The sequence below is a fragment of the Tenrec ecaudatus genome, chromosome 6 (assembly GCF_050624435.1).
Source record: "Tenrec ecaudatus isolate mTenEca1 chromosome 6, mTenEca1.hap1, whole genome shotgun sequence".
Taxonomy (NCBI): Eukaryota; Metazoa; Chordata; class Mammalia; order Afrosoricida; family Tenrecidae; genus Tenrec; species Tenrec ecaudatus.
In genome coordinates this window covers 38798877-38819301 of record NC_134535.1, presented here as the reverse complement: position 1 = coordinate 38819301, position 20425 = coordinate 38798877, and the positions used below count along the sequence as shown (strand labels likewise).

Sequence of the window (20425 nt, the reverse complement as noted above, 5' to 3'; positions counted from 1 at the left end):
TTACCTGTAATCACCCCCCCCCCAAAGATATTTCCATATCTTTGTTAGAAATAAACTCATTTCCTGCCCTCTCTGTGCTCGGACCTGGCTGGTGAGATCATCGCTGTTCAGGAGGTGAGCAAGCTACCATGAAATGTGTCTGACTCCTTTATTTTACCTCTTCTTCTGTCTCTTATTCTCTGTGACTTTACTATACTCTTTATATGTATTTTAATGGTACAATTGCACCTAACGGACCCCTGCTATAGTTGTGAGGGACTGGTTTCCCCCACACTAGAGGATACATTTTCTCCATCAGCCCTAGAAGTAGGTCTCTTCTGAACTTCTGCTCCTGGACACTCTTCACATAGTTTGTCATGACTTCTAGCCCTGCTTACTGTGTGCATCTTGTGCCATAGGGAGCCTCTGCACAACACAACACAACACAACACAACACCGCTCTGCCCCACGCCATCCTCACAATCATTAGCTTTGAGCCACTCTGTCAATCTAGCTCGTTGAAGATCCGCTTCGAGTTCACTGACTCTCTGCAGTACCAAGTAGGGCGTCCTTCCCCAGGGACTGGTTCTTCCCGATACGATGTCCACAGTCTGTGAGATGAAATCTTGCCATCTTAACTTCTAAGGAGTGTTCTGGCTGTACTTCCTCCCAAACCGGTGTGTTTGCTCTTCAGGCATTCCAAGGTACCTTTGATATTCCTCTCCAACAACACAATCCCAATGCATCAGCTCCTCGCTGATCTTCATTATTCCTTGTCCAGCTTCTGCCGGCATACAAGGCCATTGAAAATACCACGGCTGGGTCAGGCACACCTTAGTCCTACAGGTAACATCTTTGCCCTTCAACAATTTAGAGGTGGTTACACGGTGGGTGGCTGTGGTAATGATTTCTTTTGTAAGGATTAATACCACAGCCAAATATGTATTAGAAAATCACAGCGAAGATAAAAAACTAATTTTTCCTGGAGTTGGATCTGGGGATTAGGAGTGGAGAATAGACTGGCCTTTTGTGTCTCAAAATAAATGTACTAGAAAATGGTGTTGTTGTGTGGTGCCTTTGAGTCAGCTCCGACCCCACACACAACAGAACGAAACAATGCACGGCCCTGCACTGTCCTCACGATTGTGCGTATGCCTGAGATCATTGATGCAGACACGGTGTCAATCCAACTAGTTAATAATTCACACGACGAAAAAGTTCCCAGAGTCCAACTCTTGCAAGTCGGTAGTCTGCTCTATTCTCCCCACCCCCAACCCCCCACTCCTCCCTCGAGGATCTTTGCTCCCTGGGAATCCCCTCTCTGGGTTTGGGAAATCACTGCAGTGTTCCACAGAACTCACAAAAGCCGCAAGAAATGCCCCATGCAGTGGTCAGCGCAGTTCAGTCCAAATTTTGAAGGTCAGGGAGGGGTAAGACAGATGCTGGGGCCAACGGAATCACCCCCTCCAGCCTCTTGCTGGTGATGAGCTATGCACACCCCCTGCTTCTCAACGTGGCCTCATTTTCTCTGAGCCAGGATGGCATTGCAGGGAATCCTGTTCACAAGACTCACAGGCAAGTCCTATCACTATCTACCCCCACCTTCTTACCAGACCCGCATCACCCAAATTAATCATCTATTTTCTACACCTGGCCTCTATCTCATTTACGCACACACGACTTGGGCCTCTGGCAAGATGTGGCCAGTAAGCACTAATCTCCTACTAATCAATCAGCCAGGCTTCCCTCTCCCGAGCTCCAGAACGAGTAGTCTCCTCTCAGCTGTAGTGGACAATTTCTCACAATGGTAATGAAGTAATCGTAGCGAAGATACCCACTAAACCAAGAGTCTTGTCTGATTCACACCCTCCACGAAGGGCAGAACTCAAGCTCACCCCATCTGTATTTGCCACTTGATAATGCCCTTCCGAATGGGACCATGGCCACGGGTATATGAAATCCAGAGTTATTATATATCACAGAAGGGATTATGGCTGGTAGAGTCATATTAATTGAATAGAACTCAGCTGCTAGCCACAAGGTCAGCAATTCAAAACTATCAGCCGAGGGAGAAGGACTGAGCTGTCCACACCTGTAAGGGATCAGTCTCGGAAAGCCACAGGAGACGTTCTCTCTGGTACTATGGGTTGCTGAGTTGGGATTGACTTGGTGGCAGTGAGTTGTGCAATAGATTGACCCAATGCAGGGTGTTGTTTGATTTCTTGACTGCTGGTTCCATGAACACTGCTTGTGGATCAAAGTACAATGAAATCCTTGACAACTTTCATCCTTTCACTGTTTATCACGATGCTGCCTGGTAGCCCAGTTGTGAGGGTTTTGGCTTTCTTTATATGGTGAGTTATAATCCATATTGAAGGCTCGTATCTCGACCTCCTCGAATCTCGACCTCCAAATCCTCGCTCTCATTAAGCACAGATGTGCCATCTGCCTATCAGGTTGTTAATAAGCCTTCCTCCATTCCTGATAACACCTTCTTGCTCACTCTCATTTAATCTCATTCATTCTTGAGAAATTGGTTTAAAAAATTGGATGAAATACACCCTACACTAACCTTGTCTTATGAATGTAGGGCAATGCTTACATTTTCACTGATGATTTATGGACATAAGATCACCAGACCTTTCTTCCTAGTCTAGTTTAGTGTAGAAACTTCACCGAAACCAGCCTCGCAGTAACATGATTCCACCGGCAGACACGTGGTGACTACACAGGAAGTGCATTGACCAGGAATAGAACGCAGGCCTCCCTAACGGAAAACAAGAACTCTACCACTGAACCACGATGACCTTTGGGTTATTATTAGGTTTCAATAGCAGCACCAGCCATCTACAAGAAGTCTAGTTTCACAATGATGCGTCTTCTCAGACACTGACATTCAATCCTAGTGTGGGAACAAGCAGGACAGCCCCTGGGTTCCATCCTTGGGCTTGGAAAGGTTTCAGTGAAATTCTATACCAAATACACAGGCATCTCCCCATGACTTTCTCTTTGTTCTGTTAACGTTGTAGCTCTGAAAAGTAAAGGGATTTCCTCGGGGATTACGCAGAGGAAAGCAGCTAGAGGAGAGGTCGTGTCACATTAGAATTCTGGGATGCAGTGTATCCAGAAGTCAACTCAGCAAGAAGGCCTTTTTCCCAACCTGGGTGTGAGAGTCTGGGTCGACTAGAGAAACAAATCCATGGACACACATGTGTGTATAAGAAAGAGATTTATATTCAAGAGCAACTGAACATTGAGGAAACAGCCCAGCCCAGCCCAGATCAAGTCCCTAAGTCCGATATGAGCCCATATGTCCGATACCAATCTAGAAAGTCCTCTTCAGACACACAAAACACAGGCAATGACGCCAAAAGTAGAAGATCACGGGCCAGTGGGTAGAAATTCCTTGGATCCAGTGTCATTGGAAACATCTCAGCGCTGGCAGGGGTCTCCGCATCAGGGTGGCTCCATGTGTCTTGTCAGCTGCTATGTCACGTCTCCCAGGGTGTGAGCAGAGGAGGTGGCCATGCCCACACAAAAGCCTCATTGGCTATGATCCGATTGACAGACTAGACTCCACCCCTACACTCATAACCCTCTCAAATTGACAACTATATAACTACCACACCAGGGAATGTCTCCTCCTGATAGTCCCCTGAAAGTGCCACAAATCCTTGCTCTGCTGGCGTGGGCCGCTTTCACTCTGCTGACTGTGGTAAGTTACCGCTGCCTCCCGTATTCCAAAGTAGAACGATGTGCACAGGGTTTTCAATGGCTAATTTTTCTAAAATAGATCATCTGACTTTTCATCCAAGGCACCTGCAGATGGCTTTAAACCTCTAACCTTTAAAATATTTATTATTAATTGGGAATTAATACATATCCATAGTTCAAGCAAAATTGTACAGTTACTATCACAATCAGTTTCCAAATATTTGTCTTCTTCCTGGACTCCTTGACATTGTCTCTTTTTCCCCCCTCCCCCACATCACTGCCACTGTACCCGCCCCAATGCCCCGCACCCCTTATTCTGCATGCTGTCCCTACAGGTTCACCAGTCCTGGGTTTCATATACCCAAACCAGAAAAATATGTAACACAACTTCAAGAGGGTGATCCCCAATGACATAACACCTCTGATATAAACCCCAATATGAACAAACAAAAACAAAACTACAGAAAAAGTTGAAAACCAGATCAGGTCCAGTGTGCGTCAGAGTAGGGATCGACTGCCAAAGTCAGGCTTAGCCCTTTGATGTTCTCTACGCGTCTCTCCAGTGCACTGTTTCGTAGCCATTACCATCCCGTCCGCGCGAGGCTTGTTTTCCGCGGTTCCCACAAACGTATGCTGGGCGCCCACGGTCATCCATAGCCTTCTTCCTCCAACCGCTTTGTTGGCTGCTGTGGCAGTTACATAATTTCATGTCATCTTGAAGTCTAGCCTGTCAATCAGGTCACAACCTGATGGTACCCTCTTGTGGGTGAGACCTCCTCATGAGGGGACCGGGAACCTGCCCCTCTCTCTCTGCTTCGCTTTCCTGTTGAGAAGCCACGCGATGGCAGCCAGAGCCCTAGAGATGCATCCACTGCCATTGGATCTACAAGACTTTGGACCCACCAGCTGGGGATGCTCCTGCATTCTGCATCATTGCATGTGGCTTTGTGAGTCTGAAGGATTAGTAGTGGACATATGGACTTGAGTTGGACTGGGTTGGGATGTATTCTTGATTCATACTTTTTGATACACAATTCTTTCTTACACATGAGTGTCTCTGGATCTGTTCTTCTAGTCAACCCGGCCGAATACAGCTGCCAAGTATGCTACATGTTTGCACAACTCTGGGACTTCTGATCTTGCAGTTCGTGGCCCACCACTTACCTGACAGTACCACGAGGGGTCCAAACAAACAGCAATCGTTTCTTAAGAGAGGCAGGAAAAACATTAAAAAAAATAATTAAAAAGAGGCAGAGAAGTGTCTTTTTTTTGTTTCAAGAGTCAATGAAAGCATCAGAGGTAGAATGAGACAGATCTTATATGTTCTTAGTGATAAACCTTAGATGCGACTGTACAAAGAATGAGATGAAAGCGTTTTCTGTTCCCAGAATGCATCTGGGTTTTGTAAGATGCCCTGGTCACACTCTTTATTCTAGACCAGGCATTGGCAGAGAGATTAGGGTATGGCAGTTAGTCAAAGTAGTTACACTAATGTTAGTCTGTCATTTCCATCGCCCATCAGCCCGAGGCTAGATAAGAAGTACATATTTAGTTCATATTCAGGAGCCGCTAAACACACAATAACATAGCAGCCACAACAATACTTTGGACATGGTATCAGAAGAGATCAGGCCTTGGAGAATGGCATTATGCTTGGTGGAGGGCCAGCGAGAAAGGCTCTTGCTGAGCGGGACTGACACAGTGGTTGCTACAGTGACTCAAACAGAACACTTGAGAAGATGGTGCAGGACCAGGCAGGGTTTCCTTCTGTTGCACGAAGCGTCACGGGGCCTGACCCAACTGGAAGCACCGGACAGCAGCAGTGCTTCTGTTAGATTTGTTACTCCCTGTCACATTGAGACGGCTGGTTCTCTGTAAACCCTCGGATGCCATTAAGTCCTTGTGCGATGGCATCTCTCGTCTGTATGAATTCTTTGTCCAGTTTCAGACGTAATACATGTGTCTCTACAACTTATGTTTGAATTTGGGGTCTCTGTGGTCCCCCACAGCGCTTCACAAATTTATAATTTTCAGATGAATGCACTTTTTAATCATTTTGGGGTTGCTGTGAAACCTGTGTGATGAGGACGTCAAATTCGTCGTTAATCCTCATTGGCACACATTTCAGCCTTGAGTGCAAAGAAAATGAAACTGATCCAACGCATGTCCTTTGTACTCCTTACCAACACCTCCACCCTAATTAACCTCTGCCTCTTGGCAAGTCAATGACCTATTTTCCTAGTCAGCTGGGGCTCCCAAGTGTGACCTGGCTGAGTCACACCTGGCAGTTACAGTGTTCCTAGTCCAAAGTACATTCACAAATCCTCTGGAAACCCTCTTGAAGTCTTCAGGGAAAATGAAATAGATGCTACGAAATTCTCTTTAAACATGTCTGCCAACCCAACTGCTTTTATTATTCAGTTTGCTCATGAACATGAGTATTTGACAATCACCCCGGCCTCAACCTCTTTCTGGAGTCAGAGTTTTGTCTAGAGACAGATGGTTCCTCTTTCAGTCCTCTTAGACACATCGAATTCCTCTTGGAAATAACAGACTCCAAGTTCACTCGGCGCAGAAAGAAATGCTAAGAGACTATCTGGACTACTTTGTCTTTCGAGAAAAGGCAGTAAGCAATTAGATCTTTACTGCAGATCATCAAAGGCAAAGGCTAGTATGAGTTGCCAGCGCGTCTTTTTCTAATGACGCTCATTTGATTCACATTCGGGACCCTCCCCCCAGTTCCGCCTGTGATTCCCTGTGTTGAAGGTAATTACACGATTCCTTTCCCACGGCCCAGGAGTCACCCTCTAGCTAGTGCTTGGCTTTCTGGGTAGGGGAGGGCTAGTTTCTTTCTGTCTTTTATAAAAAATTATTAGTTTGGCTGAACTTTAAACAACAAAGCATTAACTTTAAATACCACACTTGTGCTAATTGCTACCGAATATGAATTCTTGTATCATTTCTACAGTTTTCGATTGAAATTATATTATTTTGAAATGAAGTCTGAGGAAACCAAATGATTAATAAGTAGCAATCATACCAAACCAAACCAAATGCACTGTCATCGGGTGAATTCCAACACGGCTCTGTCTGTTTCCAAGGTTGCGTATCATTTTGGGAGCAGACGTCATCTTTCCCCCAGGGAGCAGGCTGGTGGGTTTGAGCCCCTGACTTTCAAGGCCAGTGCTCACCCGACAGCGCCGCCAGGGCTCCTCTGGAGAAAACAACCAGACGCACTGCCATCTAGCCACTTCTGTCCGACCCTAGGGGGCAGATTCTCAGAAACCCATCTGGGCCAAATTCTACAGGGCACCTTAGCTACTATTTATTAAGCACCCACTCGGTGATAAAGTTACTGTAGTTGCTGTAGGAATAATTTCATGAGCATAATTCGCAGTACTATGTTGACCTTTTACAGCAGAGGAAGCAATGCATATGTTTTCATAATCTATGCACTTGAATGGTGGTGCTGGAGAAGGCTATTAGAAGGACCAAAGACTGCCTAAAGGACCACGTCTGTCTTGGGAAAAGCACGGCCAGAAAACTCCTCGGAAGCAAGAATGGCCAGACTCTGCCTTGCCTCCTTTGGGGAGAGCCGTCCCTGGAGAAGGACGGGACACATGCTCGGTGGAGCGGAGGGGCAGCGGAGAGGAAGGCCCATGGGATGGATTGACGCCGTGGCTGGAGCAATGGGCTCGAGCTGGGGAACAACTGTGTGGATGGTGCTGATGGTTCCCTTGTGAGCAGGGTCACCACAGGTCATAGCTGAGGTACCTGCCAACAGCCCAGCTAGACAATGGCAGAGCGGGAGTTTGCACTTAGGGCTTTCTGGTCTCAGAGACGTCATCTAGCTCCTAAGCTGGACAGCAGGCAGTTGTATAGCTATTGGTAATAGGCATGCGCCAGCACTTAGCATCAGTTTTACGACCTTTGCTTTTTCCTAGGGTCCGCACACCCTACTCTCATTTTTTTTCAACGATCCATATGTATGAGATTTAGCACGTCAACTCTTTGCAATTCAGTTTGCAAAAGGCCATGGATGACAGTGATGGCCCCAAATCCAGTGGCCATGGCTGGGCCCCACATAGATTAAGCCTCCATTCAATTTGAATTCTTTCCCATCATTAACCAAGATGTAGATAATCTGGCCCTCAGGCATTGCTTTGGAAAGTAGCTTACCTCCACACCTCTCCAGCCAGCCCAGGGAGGGGCAGGCAGTCTCTCAGTGTGTCCTTGATGGTGGTCACTCTACTGGGGATGGTAAAACAGTGCTTCTCAACCTTCCTAATGCCGTGACCCTTTAAAATAGTTCCTCATGTTGTGGTGATCCCCAATCATAAAATTATTTTAATTTTTGCTGTTATGAATCATAATATAAATATCTGACATGCAGAATGTTTTCATTGTTACAAACTGAAAATAATTAAATCATAGTGATTAATCACAAAACAATATGTAATTATATATTGTGAAATATTTGTGTTTTCTGATGGTCTTACGTGATCCCTTTGAAAAGGCCATTCGACCCCCAACGGTTTGTGAACCACTGGTAGAAAAAAGTCAAATAGTCATGAGTATACCTTATTGATCTCACCCTGCCTGCTTTGGTTGGAAGGTTCTAGAGCCAGTCCTTCTAATATAATGTACCGGCACCAATCACTTTCCTGTTTCTGCTTCTAGAGTTATGACGTACTCATCTGCCACCAATCATGACACCAACATGCAACCTGACCTCGTGCTGATATTGTCCTTAAATTATACTTGAGATTGGGATCCCTTTTGCACCCTAAAACAAGCAAAATAAAGAGCAATGTTTGGAAGACACTTGAATACATGAAATTTCTCCTCTGTTCAACGTTACATTGGGCTTTTCCTCTCAGCCAGGGAGTCTCAACCTGTGGGTCGTGACCCTTTGGGGGTCCAATGACCCTTTCACAGGGGTCGCTTGATTCATACCAGTAGCAAAATTATAGTTACAAAGTAGCAACAGAAATAATTTTACGGTTGGGGGGGGGGGTCACCAACCACATGAGGAATGGTATTAAAGGGTCGTGGCATTAGGAAGGTTGAGAGCCACTGCTTTAAGCCAAGCTGTGGGCCAATGGGAAATCCACAAAGGATCCTGGATTTTGAGAAGGTCAGTTTACTGGAAGAGGCCCAACTGTATGATGTGCAATCTCTATTGTATGGAGGCAGGCAAAGAATGCTGTGGAAGCATGTATGGATGGATGGAAAAGAAAGGAATGCAGTGACAATTTCAAGGTGCTTTTTAAAGAATAAGTAGGGGTTTTTCAGGAGTTGGAGCTAGGTTCAAACCCAGCTAGAAAGATCTCGGAAGAAAGGCTTGGCAAACTGCTTCTAAAGTATCAAAGCCACGGTTCTAATCTGCAACACATGACATCATCTCTAGGAGTGTGGATCGGCTTGACTAATTGATGTGGATTTCTATCACATGTTTTCCAGGCAGATTAGGGTGAAAGGGCAAGGCAAGCAACTCAGAGGCTGGTGATAAGATGCATGCTGGGGGAAGAGAAGGCAGGAGGAGGGCAATGACCTCGGAGAGGTGGAGATTGGGGACAAAGGGTGACAGCTTTAGGGCAGCATGAGAGAGACTTGGTTAGCTGCGGGATAAACCGGGCAGGGGCCTAAAGCACAAATGCCCATGGGGTGAATGTAGGCAATGCAAAGTAGCAGAAGGCAGTGGGTCTACAATAAGAGAGTGGGGGCCAGTCCCGCCTGCCTCTCCCCATGGATTCTTCTGCCAGCTCTAGCTTACTGCTGCCCTGGAGCGAGGCAGGGCTGTGCTCCCTGACTCTCTGAGTTCCCAGGAGAGCTATAAGTCTGTAACTTAATAGAAAATTCCAATTTTACAATATTGCCAAGTTTACCCCACAGACAAGAGGTAGACTTCACCTCTGTATGTAATGAGTACAGTTTGAATAAAAATTTGGGAATCCTTAGTAAAATCTGGATATAGAAATAATTAAGGGTAGTTAGGAAGATAAGATAGATCAAATTTAACTTCTTTTAACATTGCAGGTTTTAAGCACACTCCGTAAGTCAATATTATTGAATAGCTAAAACCTTCCCTAAATTACCCAGGCTAATTGAACTTCCTATTTTCATCTTATTATTTGAAAAAAATAGCTTCAAGATTACAAAGACATAGTCTATTTATAAACTAGATGCAAACTAACCCTTTCGGAATGTCAAGTTAATGAGAATTTATCGTTTTAAGGATTTATCAGAAACTAATGTTAGTTTACTTGGCTACTTTAATGACTTGAAGTTCAAAAGGTAGGTTTATGTGCCAAAAAAAAAAGCCCCCAACTTTCTTCAACAACTAATAAAACAGCACTAGGAATTCTATTGGGATAGGGAATGGTTTATTAGGTTGAATCAAATTCACTGACCAGATCATTCGAACTGGACAGCAATGAAGGCTGTGACTGAAGATGGCACTGGGCTGCCGAGGCGTGGTACTGCGCAGGAGAGTCTGACCGAGTCTCAGCCTTGGTCCCTTCATGGTGGCCACGTCAGTGGAAGGGGGAAGAATGGCTCCCTTTTACTCGCCAAACAAACGCGGTGTGCACCTACGACAAGTGGCATTGCTCTCAGCTCCGCAGATCCATCAGGATCAAAAGGCGAGGCTGAGGAGGTGGCGCCAGCCTAAGCGACACCCGCTGTACCTGAAGGCATGGAGTGCAGTGGGGGCCACAGTCTGGTCGGCAGCTTGGGGACGGTTACCATTTACACAGAGCGCTCCAGGAAGGACCACTGGAGCAGCAGCCGGAAGGTGGTGAAGGCATTCGGGAGACTCGTCCAGGTAGGTGGTAGCTTTGAAGGTGGTGAAACATGGTCAGGGGGTCCATCTGTGCTGACAAGGTCTGTTGAAGGTCTGGAATGTGGGTGTGAAAGAAAGGAGTCCAAGGTGACACCAAGGTCTTCAGCTTGAGCAATGGATGGAGAGTTGGGAGTTAGTGAAATAGAGATGAGGAAGCGGGGTGCGGGCAGTCAGGGTGTGGGGAGAGTTGGGGTTTGGACTTTAGCTTAAGGAGGCTGTTAGACATCTGAGTGGGCAGGTTGGTCAGGCAGCGAGGAAAGGGAGCGATCGGAATCTGATGAGGACAAAGGAGAGTCCTCTAAGGTTTACCAACGGGGGACAGGGGCCTATCCGCTAACATTTTAATTTATACGATCACTTTTCACATCTCTTAGGAAGTTTAGTCACTGTAACATTTATGGCAACGTATGCAAGAAGGACCTGAAGCCAGCTCGCACTAAGCCCATCGCCAGCAAGTGGCCCCCGATGCACAGCCACTCTCTCTAGGGTTTCCAACGCTGTGACGTTTTATAGAAGCCTCCTGCAGAATATGTTTGGTGGGTTTGAACCTTTGACCTCGTGGTTAGCAGTCCAATGCTCGCCAGCACCAAGGGTCCTTAAAAACTCATTCACAAGGCGTGCTTCTCAGAGCAGCCGCGCCAGCCTTACCAGCGAGATGGTTAGAAATGCAAATCGGCCCGGCTTCTGACTTGGTCATTCAATAGTCTTTGGTACTAGGGGTGTGGAAATTGTGTTTTGACAAATTCTCCCACAGATCCTGATTCACTTTGAGGACCGAGTGTACTAGAAGATAAGGAATTTGGTATTTTCAGGTTTTAGCCATTTGAAAATAAGACGACTTTTTATAAAGGTAAAAAATTCTTTATTGTTTGAAGCACAAAAAAGAGTAAAAAATTGGTATGACATTTCATTTCATAAAAATACAATGTGACTTAGTCTTTATAAGCTCTTGAACATGTCTAAAAATTCACACTTCGATACAAAAAGGCACAACACACAAGGATAACATTTACATAACCCACCTCAGATAGGATTGAAATTGCTGTGCAAAGTTTCTAAATGTAGACCCTCACACATAGTACTTTGTTTTTTCCTTTTTCCCTAAACATAGATAGCATGTCCCTCTAGTTACCCATAGACAGCATAACCGTGGATTCGTTTCTAGCATTCTCTCTGTTCTTGATGGCAGTTAAAAGAAATGCAAGCTAAAATGAATTTGCCTGTTTTTCGTCAAGTTGATCTTACTTTAAAACAAAATCCTTAATTTGTAACCAAGATCTTTTAGGATTCCTAACTTATTTTCAGATTGTCTTAAATCACAATTCATTTTTAAAAGGGAAGACAATAGGACACAAACAGTGTTTTTTTCAAGTGCTTACCCAGGTCACCCTAAGCAATAACAGACACACGTGTGTGCATGCTGGACAGTATCACTGCTCTGCCTCTCTGGCTGTGGCACATGCTGAAGTCACACAAACATAATCTCTCTGAGCCATGATCACAGAACTGGATATACCCGAATCATTCAGTGCACTGACCTGTTACTAACAAGACACACTGACTTCATTTTCATTTTTAACTCATTTTCCTTCAGGTTGGCCAAAGGATAAAAGTGTACACCATAAGCTAAGTAAAACCCTACTCACCTACGCCACACAAGCACTGATTCTTCTAAATAAAACAAGTGTGTTTTTTTTTAACAAGTGTATTCTTGCTTTGGAAATTGTGTGGCTTTTTACGAGAACATCATTTAAAGAAATGATCAATATATGTAAAAACATATTTTTCTTTATAGTATTAAATAACTCATTCTCTGCACACAGACTGCTATTTTGGAGTTAAAATAATTCTCTGACAGGAGGGGTGTTGTTCACGGAAGAAATACCGTGATCCCTTAAAGGAGCGGCCTCAAGACAGTCAACCAGAAATGCGTTAGTAATGAAACCCAGAGGGGTTTGTTTGTTTCTTGGTGAGATTTGAACTAGAAATGAAAACTGGCATCTTAAATAAAATGGGGTAAATCGTCACGTGAATGCTTATCGCTTTATTCCTCTACGTCAAAGGGTCGTACGTCAAAGTAGTCCTGTCATTGATTTGGTGAGCAGCTCAGTCTGAGATGGGCCTTGGGCTCTGCTGCGCATGCTCTGAGGCAGCGCCGTAGCTCGTGCATCGTCGAGTTGCATGAGGCATCCTCTGTGACCTTCCTGGATGTCCGGACAGGGTGCAACGATCGTGCCTCCACTCACACTTTTCTACTCAACTTCTCTGCTGGGAGACACTGAACAACTTTTGTTGATTTTCAAGGCAGTCTTTCAGCTTATCCTCTGTCAGAGTCAGTCGCTGCTCCAAGATGGAAACTGTCTGTAAGAAGGAGGCATGGCCGTCATTACTGGAGACCCTTTCTTAACACGGGAACAGCCACGCTTTTGCCACGTGGTTGACTCACACACGGGCCGGCATGGACCGGCTCTGCTTCTGTGCCTTCTCACAGAGCAGAGCACTGAAAGGAGTTTGAGGAAAAGAAAAAAGGATGCCCTCCAGAATGGCCTCTGCAGACAATGGCTCCGCCCAGTCTCCTACAGCGCCCAGGTCCAGCCGGGGTGCTCGCTGCCTTCTAAGAAGTGCCAGAGTGCGCGTTCCCAGGCCAGGTGCTATTAAAATGCCATCACTGGGCCTTCGCCATGGCTCGTCCATGCTAGACCAGAGAGCTCAAGAACTCATTTCCTTTAAAAACTCCAGTGATCGCTATGAAGTTCCCCAACCAGAGGACAGCAATAGCACCGCAACGGCTTCTTAGAAGGCCTGAAGGAAACACTGTATGTAAAACACCGAGAGATGCAGTGGCCCAATCAGCCTCAGATTAGATCCCTTAGAATTAGGGGATCTTATTAGATGCATTTATGATGCGTGATCATTTCCTTTTGTGATGTTAGTAACTACTCAATCCCTGAAAAAACAAAACCACTAACCCCACAACCATTGAGTTGATTCCAATTCACAGAGACTTTATTCAACAGAACAAGAACTTACTTAATAGGGCTTCTCAGATTATAAATGTTTCACAGGAACAGACAGCGGCTCGCATGGAGCAGCCGGTGGGTCTGAACTGCCGACCTTGCAGTTGGCAGCCCCTGCCTAGATCTGTTAATTCTAAGGGATGACAAATGATGATCTTCTAGCACCGTCTATATTTTCTTTTGTTAGTTGGGGTAAAGTATAAACAGGAGACACTTCCCTCATCTACCAATGGGGTTTCCCTTGGTAAAGTTCAAATTTTAGTCACCAAGTTTCAAGGTAATTAAGTGGTTCCATATTATCCTCTAAAGGTAGCCAACTTTTGAAAAATATCATTGCTTAATACCTTTTCTTTTCCCATTCTATTCTATAGAACAAGACTAATTAAACGTAAGAGTAATACTGATACGTTCTTCTACCATTTGTTGAGTGACTATTATACGTTTTAAGCATTTTCCAGTTACTTTACATTCATTATCGTGGTTCTATATGCTAAAGCTGATGATAACACATCTTAGCACTGGATAACTCCACTTACCTACCATCAAAAACATAATTGCAGCTTAATTTATTCCTAATTATAGCTCAGCAGAGGAAGTTATAAACATGCTTCCACTACATTAGGAGATGCTAAGTCATCCATAATTAAAGTGAATCAGAATACATTTCTCTCACTTGCCACTTTCCTACAGGCTGATTAACTATTCCAGTCTTGCCAGTGTGCTGTGCCTGCTTGTAACCTCTTCCATATAGGAAAGAAAGTCAGCCCTTTAAAATAAAAATAGAGAAGTCACAGATGAGCTCAATCTGCTGACCCTTGAGTCAGATAAAAAGGAGATGGGGGCCACATGGCAGCAAGGATAGAGAATACAAAGACGTGTTTCAGAAGGGCCCTGATGAGGACCCAGCATCAAAGGATGACATTTTAGGTGAGGACGTCATGGAAACAGAAGAAACAAGCCAACCAACATCAAACACCCTTGACCGTGGACATGTCTGGTGCAGAGACGGCCGCTGCCAGTGCAACCCCAGGAAATGTAACATGGTCATTTGACAACAAATCCTACTGAGCACATCTTAGGATGCCACCACGTTCTCACACAGCCCGATGATCTATCGGGACCCCACGCCCACCACCATGACTCTCAACTCCAACGCCCTCGGGAATGACTCAGCTAGTCACTCACTAGCACTCTGGACCCTGGGGCTGCTTAAGGGAGAGAAGCCAGGTCTCCCCCCCACCCCCCCAAGACCAAAGGAGATGAATTCTCTGGGGGTGAACACTAGGCGCCTGCATGTTCCTTACCAGCAAGGTGATTGGAATGCAGTCTCGGGTGAGAACCGAGGTAGAGGATTTCTCTGTAAGAGCCAGTTAGACTTGAAATACTCATTCTGAACAAGCAAATGACATCTCAGTAGCTCATCTTAAGCTGCCTTACTGTATAGCTTGTGACAATGTCCACTCGGACTAATATTAGCAGAGTTGGAAAAGAAAGTTCTGGTGCACCCTTTTAATGTACCACTTCCCTGAAATTATATCTGCTGTGCCAAGAATAGGCAGAGCAGGGATGCTTTCTATTTCCTACCACACGGGCTAAGCATTCATCTCACCTGGGTCAGGACATTGAGCTGTTCCATGATATGTTCTAAGGCATCAGTCACAGCCAGCGGGATGCTTCTTTGGCTCTCGGAGGGAAGGTCGCCCATGTCCTCTGTTCTCTTCCTCAAGGTCACTGGGGAGCAGTCCGAGGACACTAATGACGGGTTCAAGAAATGGCCGCTGATTTCTTCACTCCTGTCTGGTGGGGTTCTAAGCGTGGTTTCGGTTGTCTTTAATGTCACAGAAAAGACAGGGACAATTATATTTTCCAGGATTTAAAATTATATTTAAAGTGTTCAGTATTTATTTTCTGGGGGAAAAAACAACTTCAGTTTACATTTAATTATCTGCCTTCAACTATAGAAAGTTAAGGAAATAAAATGAGAAAACTCACACTGACTCTCAAAGAACAGAGGAGTAAATCTTTGTGACATTGGATTTGGCAATAATTTTTTTGATATGAAACCAAAAGTACAAACAACAAAAGAAAAAATAGGTTAATCAGACTTCATTAAAATCTAAAAGAAAATCACTAAAAAAATTAAACGATAACCTACAGAAGGGGAGAAAATATTTGTAAGTCACATAGTTGATAATGTACTTGCATTTAGGCTTCATTTTTAAAATTACAACACAATAGAGACAAATACCTGTAGAGATTTACAGTCTCCGAAGCCCTAAGGCGGCCCCCGGCTGTGGGAAGGGCTGGTGTGATATAGCAGGGGGCAAGGCCGCAAGATGCGGTGTTCTCGTATAAGGCACGCCATCTGTGCACAGGAAGGAACGCAGTACTGACGTGCATTACAATGTGGATGAAAGGAGAAAATACGATGCTAAACCAGACACAAAAGGCCGCATGTTGTACCATTTCACTTATTTGAAAGACACAGAATAGGCAAATCTATAGAAACAGACTCTGGACTAGTGGTTGCCAGGGGCTGAAGGAAGGGAGAATTAGCAGAGATTTTTAACGAATGTGGAAATGACCGAAATGTTCTAAAATTCCTTGGGGGCAGTTTAAATGGTCTAATAGTAGATGGTATTGTTGGTTGTACAACTCTGTGGAGTACTAAAATCCCCTAAACTATGTATTTTAAAAGGTAAACTTTATAGTACATGGACTTTATCTCATTAAAGTTCTTAGTAACACAAAAACCCAAATAGAGATTTGATCATTCAGAAACGCCGCAGTCAATTTGACATGTCTCCTGTGAGACCTCAGGGTTCTCGACAGTGGCCCACGAAGCATGGGCAGCAAGGCCTCTGGAGATGACAGTGATCCTGGTGACAATCAGGACACACAGAGTCCCTGTGGGCCCAACCCTGTCTGCCATGCTTGACACAGATGAACTGATCTCATGCAGTGAACCTGAAAGGCAGGGTCTCCCGTCTTCCCCGTTTTAGAAACGAGGAAGCAGAGACATAAACAGAAGTGAAGTAACTTGCTGAAGGCCAGGAGCTAGGAAAAAGGCAGAGGAAACAGCCAGTCGAAAACCCGAGGCCAAAGTACTGCCAGCACTGGGATTCTGGGATGAAAGCCAATTGTTTCCCAGGATCCTCCTCATCATTTTTTTTAAGAAGTTGAAAACTTTCAAGTTTCCTTTAGCCATAATCCTACTAATTTGCTAAATATAGGTATTTAGTAAATACGAAAAATAATTAAATATGTATGAAAGAAAAATCGTAGCATTCCCACACTGCTAAATATATCTGCTCAGGGCCTTTTCATTTGTTCATTTGACAAAGATTTCCGCAGCCCGCTCAGGGGCAGGCCTCGTTTTACATGGTGAGGACACAGCGGTGACCGCCATGGTCAAGACCAGCCTTCCTGGAGTCCTCCTCTTGGGGCCCACACTCATTGTGGAACGGTTCTACTTCCCCTCCAGAAGGTGAAGAACTTACCTATTTATTTTTTATTGGCTAGCACACTACATTCATCTCGACAGATGATCTGTCATCGTTAGGATGTGCCCGACAATGTTCAAATGTGAGCCTAAAATACCCGAATTGAAGGACTCTGTGGGATATGACACACCCATTAAAACCCACGCCTCCAAAGCAAGCGCAGTCACTCTCACTTGGAATTGCTTACTTCCATGTGACCAAGAAAAGCTAAAATTGCCCCAAAGCAGAACTCCAATTACTCAACGTGAAATAACAAGTTAACATGGGGTTCTTAATACGATCCACATTCATAAGACTCTCTGACCTATCTACTCACGCTCTAAATAGGAGACTAGGAAAACAGCACACTGCTCTGCCCTACCTGGGTCCTGGCCACTGAGCTGGTAGCAAAGACTGACAAGGCTACAGTGTGCAGGTGAGTGTGGACTGCACTAGGATGGATGTCTCCTGAGCAGCTGCCTTTGTGACCCTAAGCTGCCACCTCACTCACAGGACCCAGGCACAACCATCCTCACCCCGAAAGAACTACCTTCTGCTCAAAAGACAGGAGAGTTTTACCTTGTTTCTGCTGTGCCTGCCCAAGTGATCTCTGTCCTGCAGTAGCTGCGTCCTTTTGGCCTTCAAATCTCTGTTCATCGTCACACATTCAGTAATTTAGCCCGTGACCACCCTAGCTACCATGGCAGCCTGTTTTTATCCTCCATAACAATCAGGAGTGGCACTTGACATGGGTTCCCTGTCTGGTGCCTACTGGACCGCACAGAATCTTTTCTTCTCACCCCGGTACCGCAGGGCCTACCAGGAACTAGCACTGTCTTCCCATGGTGACCAGTGAGGCAGGCGCTTTCAGTGTATGAACAGATGGAAACCACCTTGTCTATGACCAAGTTATAACATGGAGTACAGCATGTACACACGTGACCACATATATCAGTATTACAAGCCATACACACATAGATGTATTTGCTTCTAGAAGTTTATTAAAACTTTTTTCTTTTCTTTTTAAACATTTTTTATTGGGGTCTCTTACAGCTCTTAACAAAATCCCTACATATATCCATTGTGTCAAACACATCTGTACATATGTTGTCATCATCTTTTTTCAAAACATTTTTTTCTACTTGAGCCCTTAGTATCAGCTCATATTTTTCCTTCTCCCCTGCCCCCATGTCCCTTTGAACAAGTCATACTTTAACAACAGTGCCAGCTATTTATGGGGGGGAAAGGCCCAGCCTAATTAACAAGCCAGTCATTGAACTCTGGGGGTTTGGAGTCAGAGTAGTTAATGAAAGCCAATAAAAAATGGACAAACAAAAGATTTCAGACCATTGGCAGCCCAGGCTATTAGATATTTCTTTTCTTTTTTAAAAGAGATTTCTAATAAAGCCTTAATAATAATTTTCATGCTTGATACTAGCAAAGAATATATTATTAATATGTGATATAGATAGACAGATGGGGAGACTAGGGAGGGGAGGCAGAGCGGTAGAGATAGAAAAAATACCACATCTCTGTCCAGCAACTTTAGTCAGCTGACATGTCTGTCTTCAAATTCAAACCTCACCGCCAACGAGCCAATGCTGGTCCAAGCAACCCTGGCAGACAGAGTAGAACTTGCCTGTGTTTCTGAAACTGTACATCTTTAGGAGAATTTTAAATCGATGACTTTATGGTTAGCTGTCCAATGCAGAGCCTACTAATCAGGGTACAAGAGGGTTTCAAAAAGTTCGTGGGGAATTTCACTTATCTTTCAATTCTAAAAACTTTTTGAGGTCTCTCAAATTAGCATATTAGCCCTTATGAACCATCCTGCCTTTTCAATCTGTCTGAACAGAGAAAAGTGAGATTCATGGTTTGGGGATATTCCAAAGCTCTCAGTACAACATGTAACTTTTGAAAAAAAGAGAAAAGAAAAACAAATATTTTGGGTTAAGATTCTGGTCTATTTGAAGTCTAGCGATTCTAGACTTCTAGTTGCTACCAATACATTGGTGTCCTGTCCTATGTTAGGAGAGTCCTGGTGGCGTGCAGGGCTAACCCTGGGCAGTCAGTGGTTCTAACTCCCCAGTGGTTATTTGGGAGAAAGATGCAGCTGTCTGTTTCCATAAAGATTTTACAGCCTCAGAAACCCAGAGGACAGTTCTACTCTGTCCTATAAGCTCCCCCTGAGTGGGAGCCACTTGATGGCAGTGAGGTGGGCTTGCTTGGCTGGGAGGACGCATTCTGTGAGTAAGTACTTAGTAAGCACCTACATCATGCTAAGTCAGCATTTGCCAGTGATAACGTGAGTACAATGTGCTCTCTGCCCGTAAGGAGTCGACAGTGTGGTGAGAGAATTAAGACGAGGAGGGCCTACACCTCCCACAGTGTCTGGCACAGCACAGACTTCGCGGAATGAGCAAGAAAGATGTAGACAGTGGCTGTAAGACTGTAACAGCCCCAATGCTTTCGCAGTTCACAAGAGGGGGGGGGCATCGCACAGCGTTTCCTTGATAATCCACTCACCGGCTCTTCAACAAATGAGAACCTTCTACGGGAGGTATTTAGGATCCCTGGTGGCAAAGACGGTTAAGCATTGGGCTGCTAACCAGCAGGCCCACAGTTCAAGCCCATCAGCTGCTCGGTAGGAAACAGATGATGCTACCCATTCCAGTCAAGCTTTCTAGTCTCAGAAACCCCAGGGAGCAGCTCGACTGTCTGAGGGAGTTGCCAGGAGTTAGAATTGACTCAGAGCAATGGATTGTGTGTGTGTGTGTGCGCGCGCGCACGCTTGACTGTGATAGCTATGAGATCAGTAGCAAAGCACAAGGCGGCCTCAGCACCTCATGGGAGATGGCTAGGCACTCACCACCCTCAAGTCCTCCTCTGAATAAACTCTTGGTGGCCATCTCCGACTGGAGTACAGGCTCACCCAGGTGAATTCGTGGTGCTGAGAACGCCTTATGTCTACAGGTTAAACAACCCACTTTCTACGCAACAGAAGAGATAGCGAGTTATTTGTGTAAACAAGTCCCGAGAGGTAGAAATAAAACACGTCACATTCTTGTTAAAGTGACTCTTTAACAAGTTGTTTAAATGTCATGGTTAACTGTACGACATAAATTTTCATTGACCAATTTTATTATAAAATGAATAAAAGATGTGAAGATTTCAATAGAAAAGTAAAAATCATGGCACAGCCAAACAACTTTTTCTGAGAGGATGAATCACTGAATTACATCATCAAGGCCTATACTGCTATCATATAACATTTATATAATTAACAAAGAGCAGTCAGAGACTGTGGTGATCAATCACATACACAATATCAGACATCCTATTTATTCCTTTCAGCTTTTCTCCTGCATCTAATACCCGTCCCCCCACTC

General features: G+C 44.8%; 1 protein-coding gene across 4 annotated transcripts in view; it reads right to left on the bottom strand.

Annotated features, from left to right (window-relative positions):
- Nucleotides 1-11418: 11418 nt before the first annotated feature.
- POC1B (POC1 centriolar protein B) overlaps nucleotides 11419-20425 on the bottom strand; it is a 120439-nt gene continuing 111432 nt past the window's right edge. For 3 of the 4 annotated variants that reach the window (XM_075551196.1, XM_075551194.1, XM_075551195.1), the window contains 2 exons: nucleotides 15164-15382; nucleotides 11419-12898 (listed from right to left, as the gene is read on the bottom strand). In XM_075551196.1, the coding sequence (XP_075407311.1) occupies nucleotides 12794-12898; nucleotides 15164-15382 (324 nt within the window). In that variant the 3' untranslated portion in view covers nucleotides 11419-12793. Of the gene's footprint in view, nucleotides 12899-15163; nucleotides 15383-20425 lie in introns of those variants that run through there. The other variant, XR_012784893.1, reaches the window with a different exon arrangement.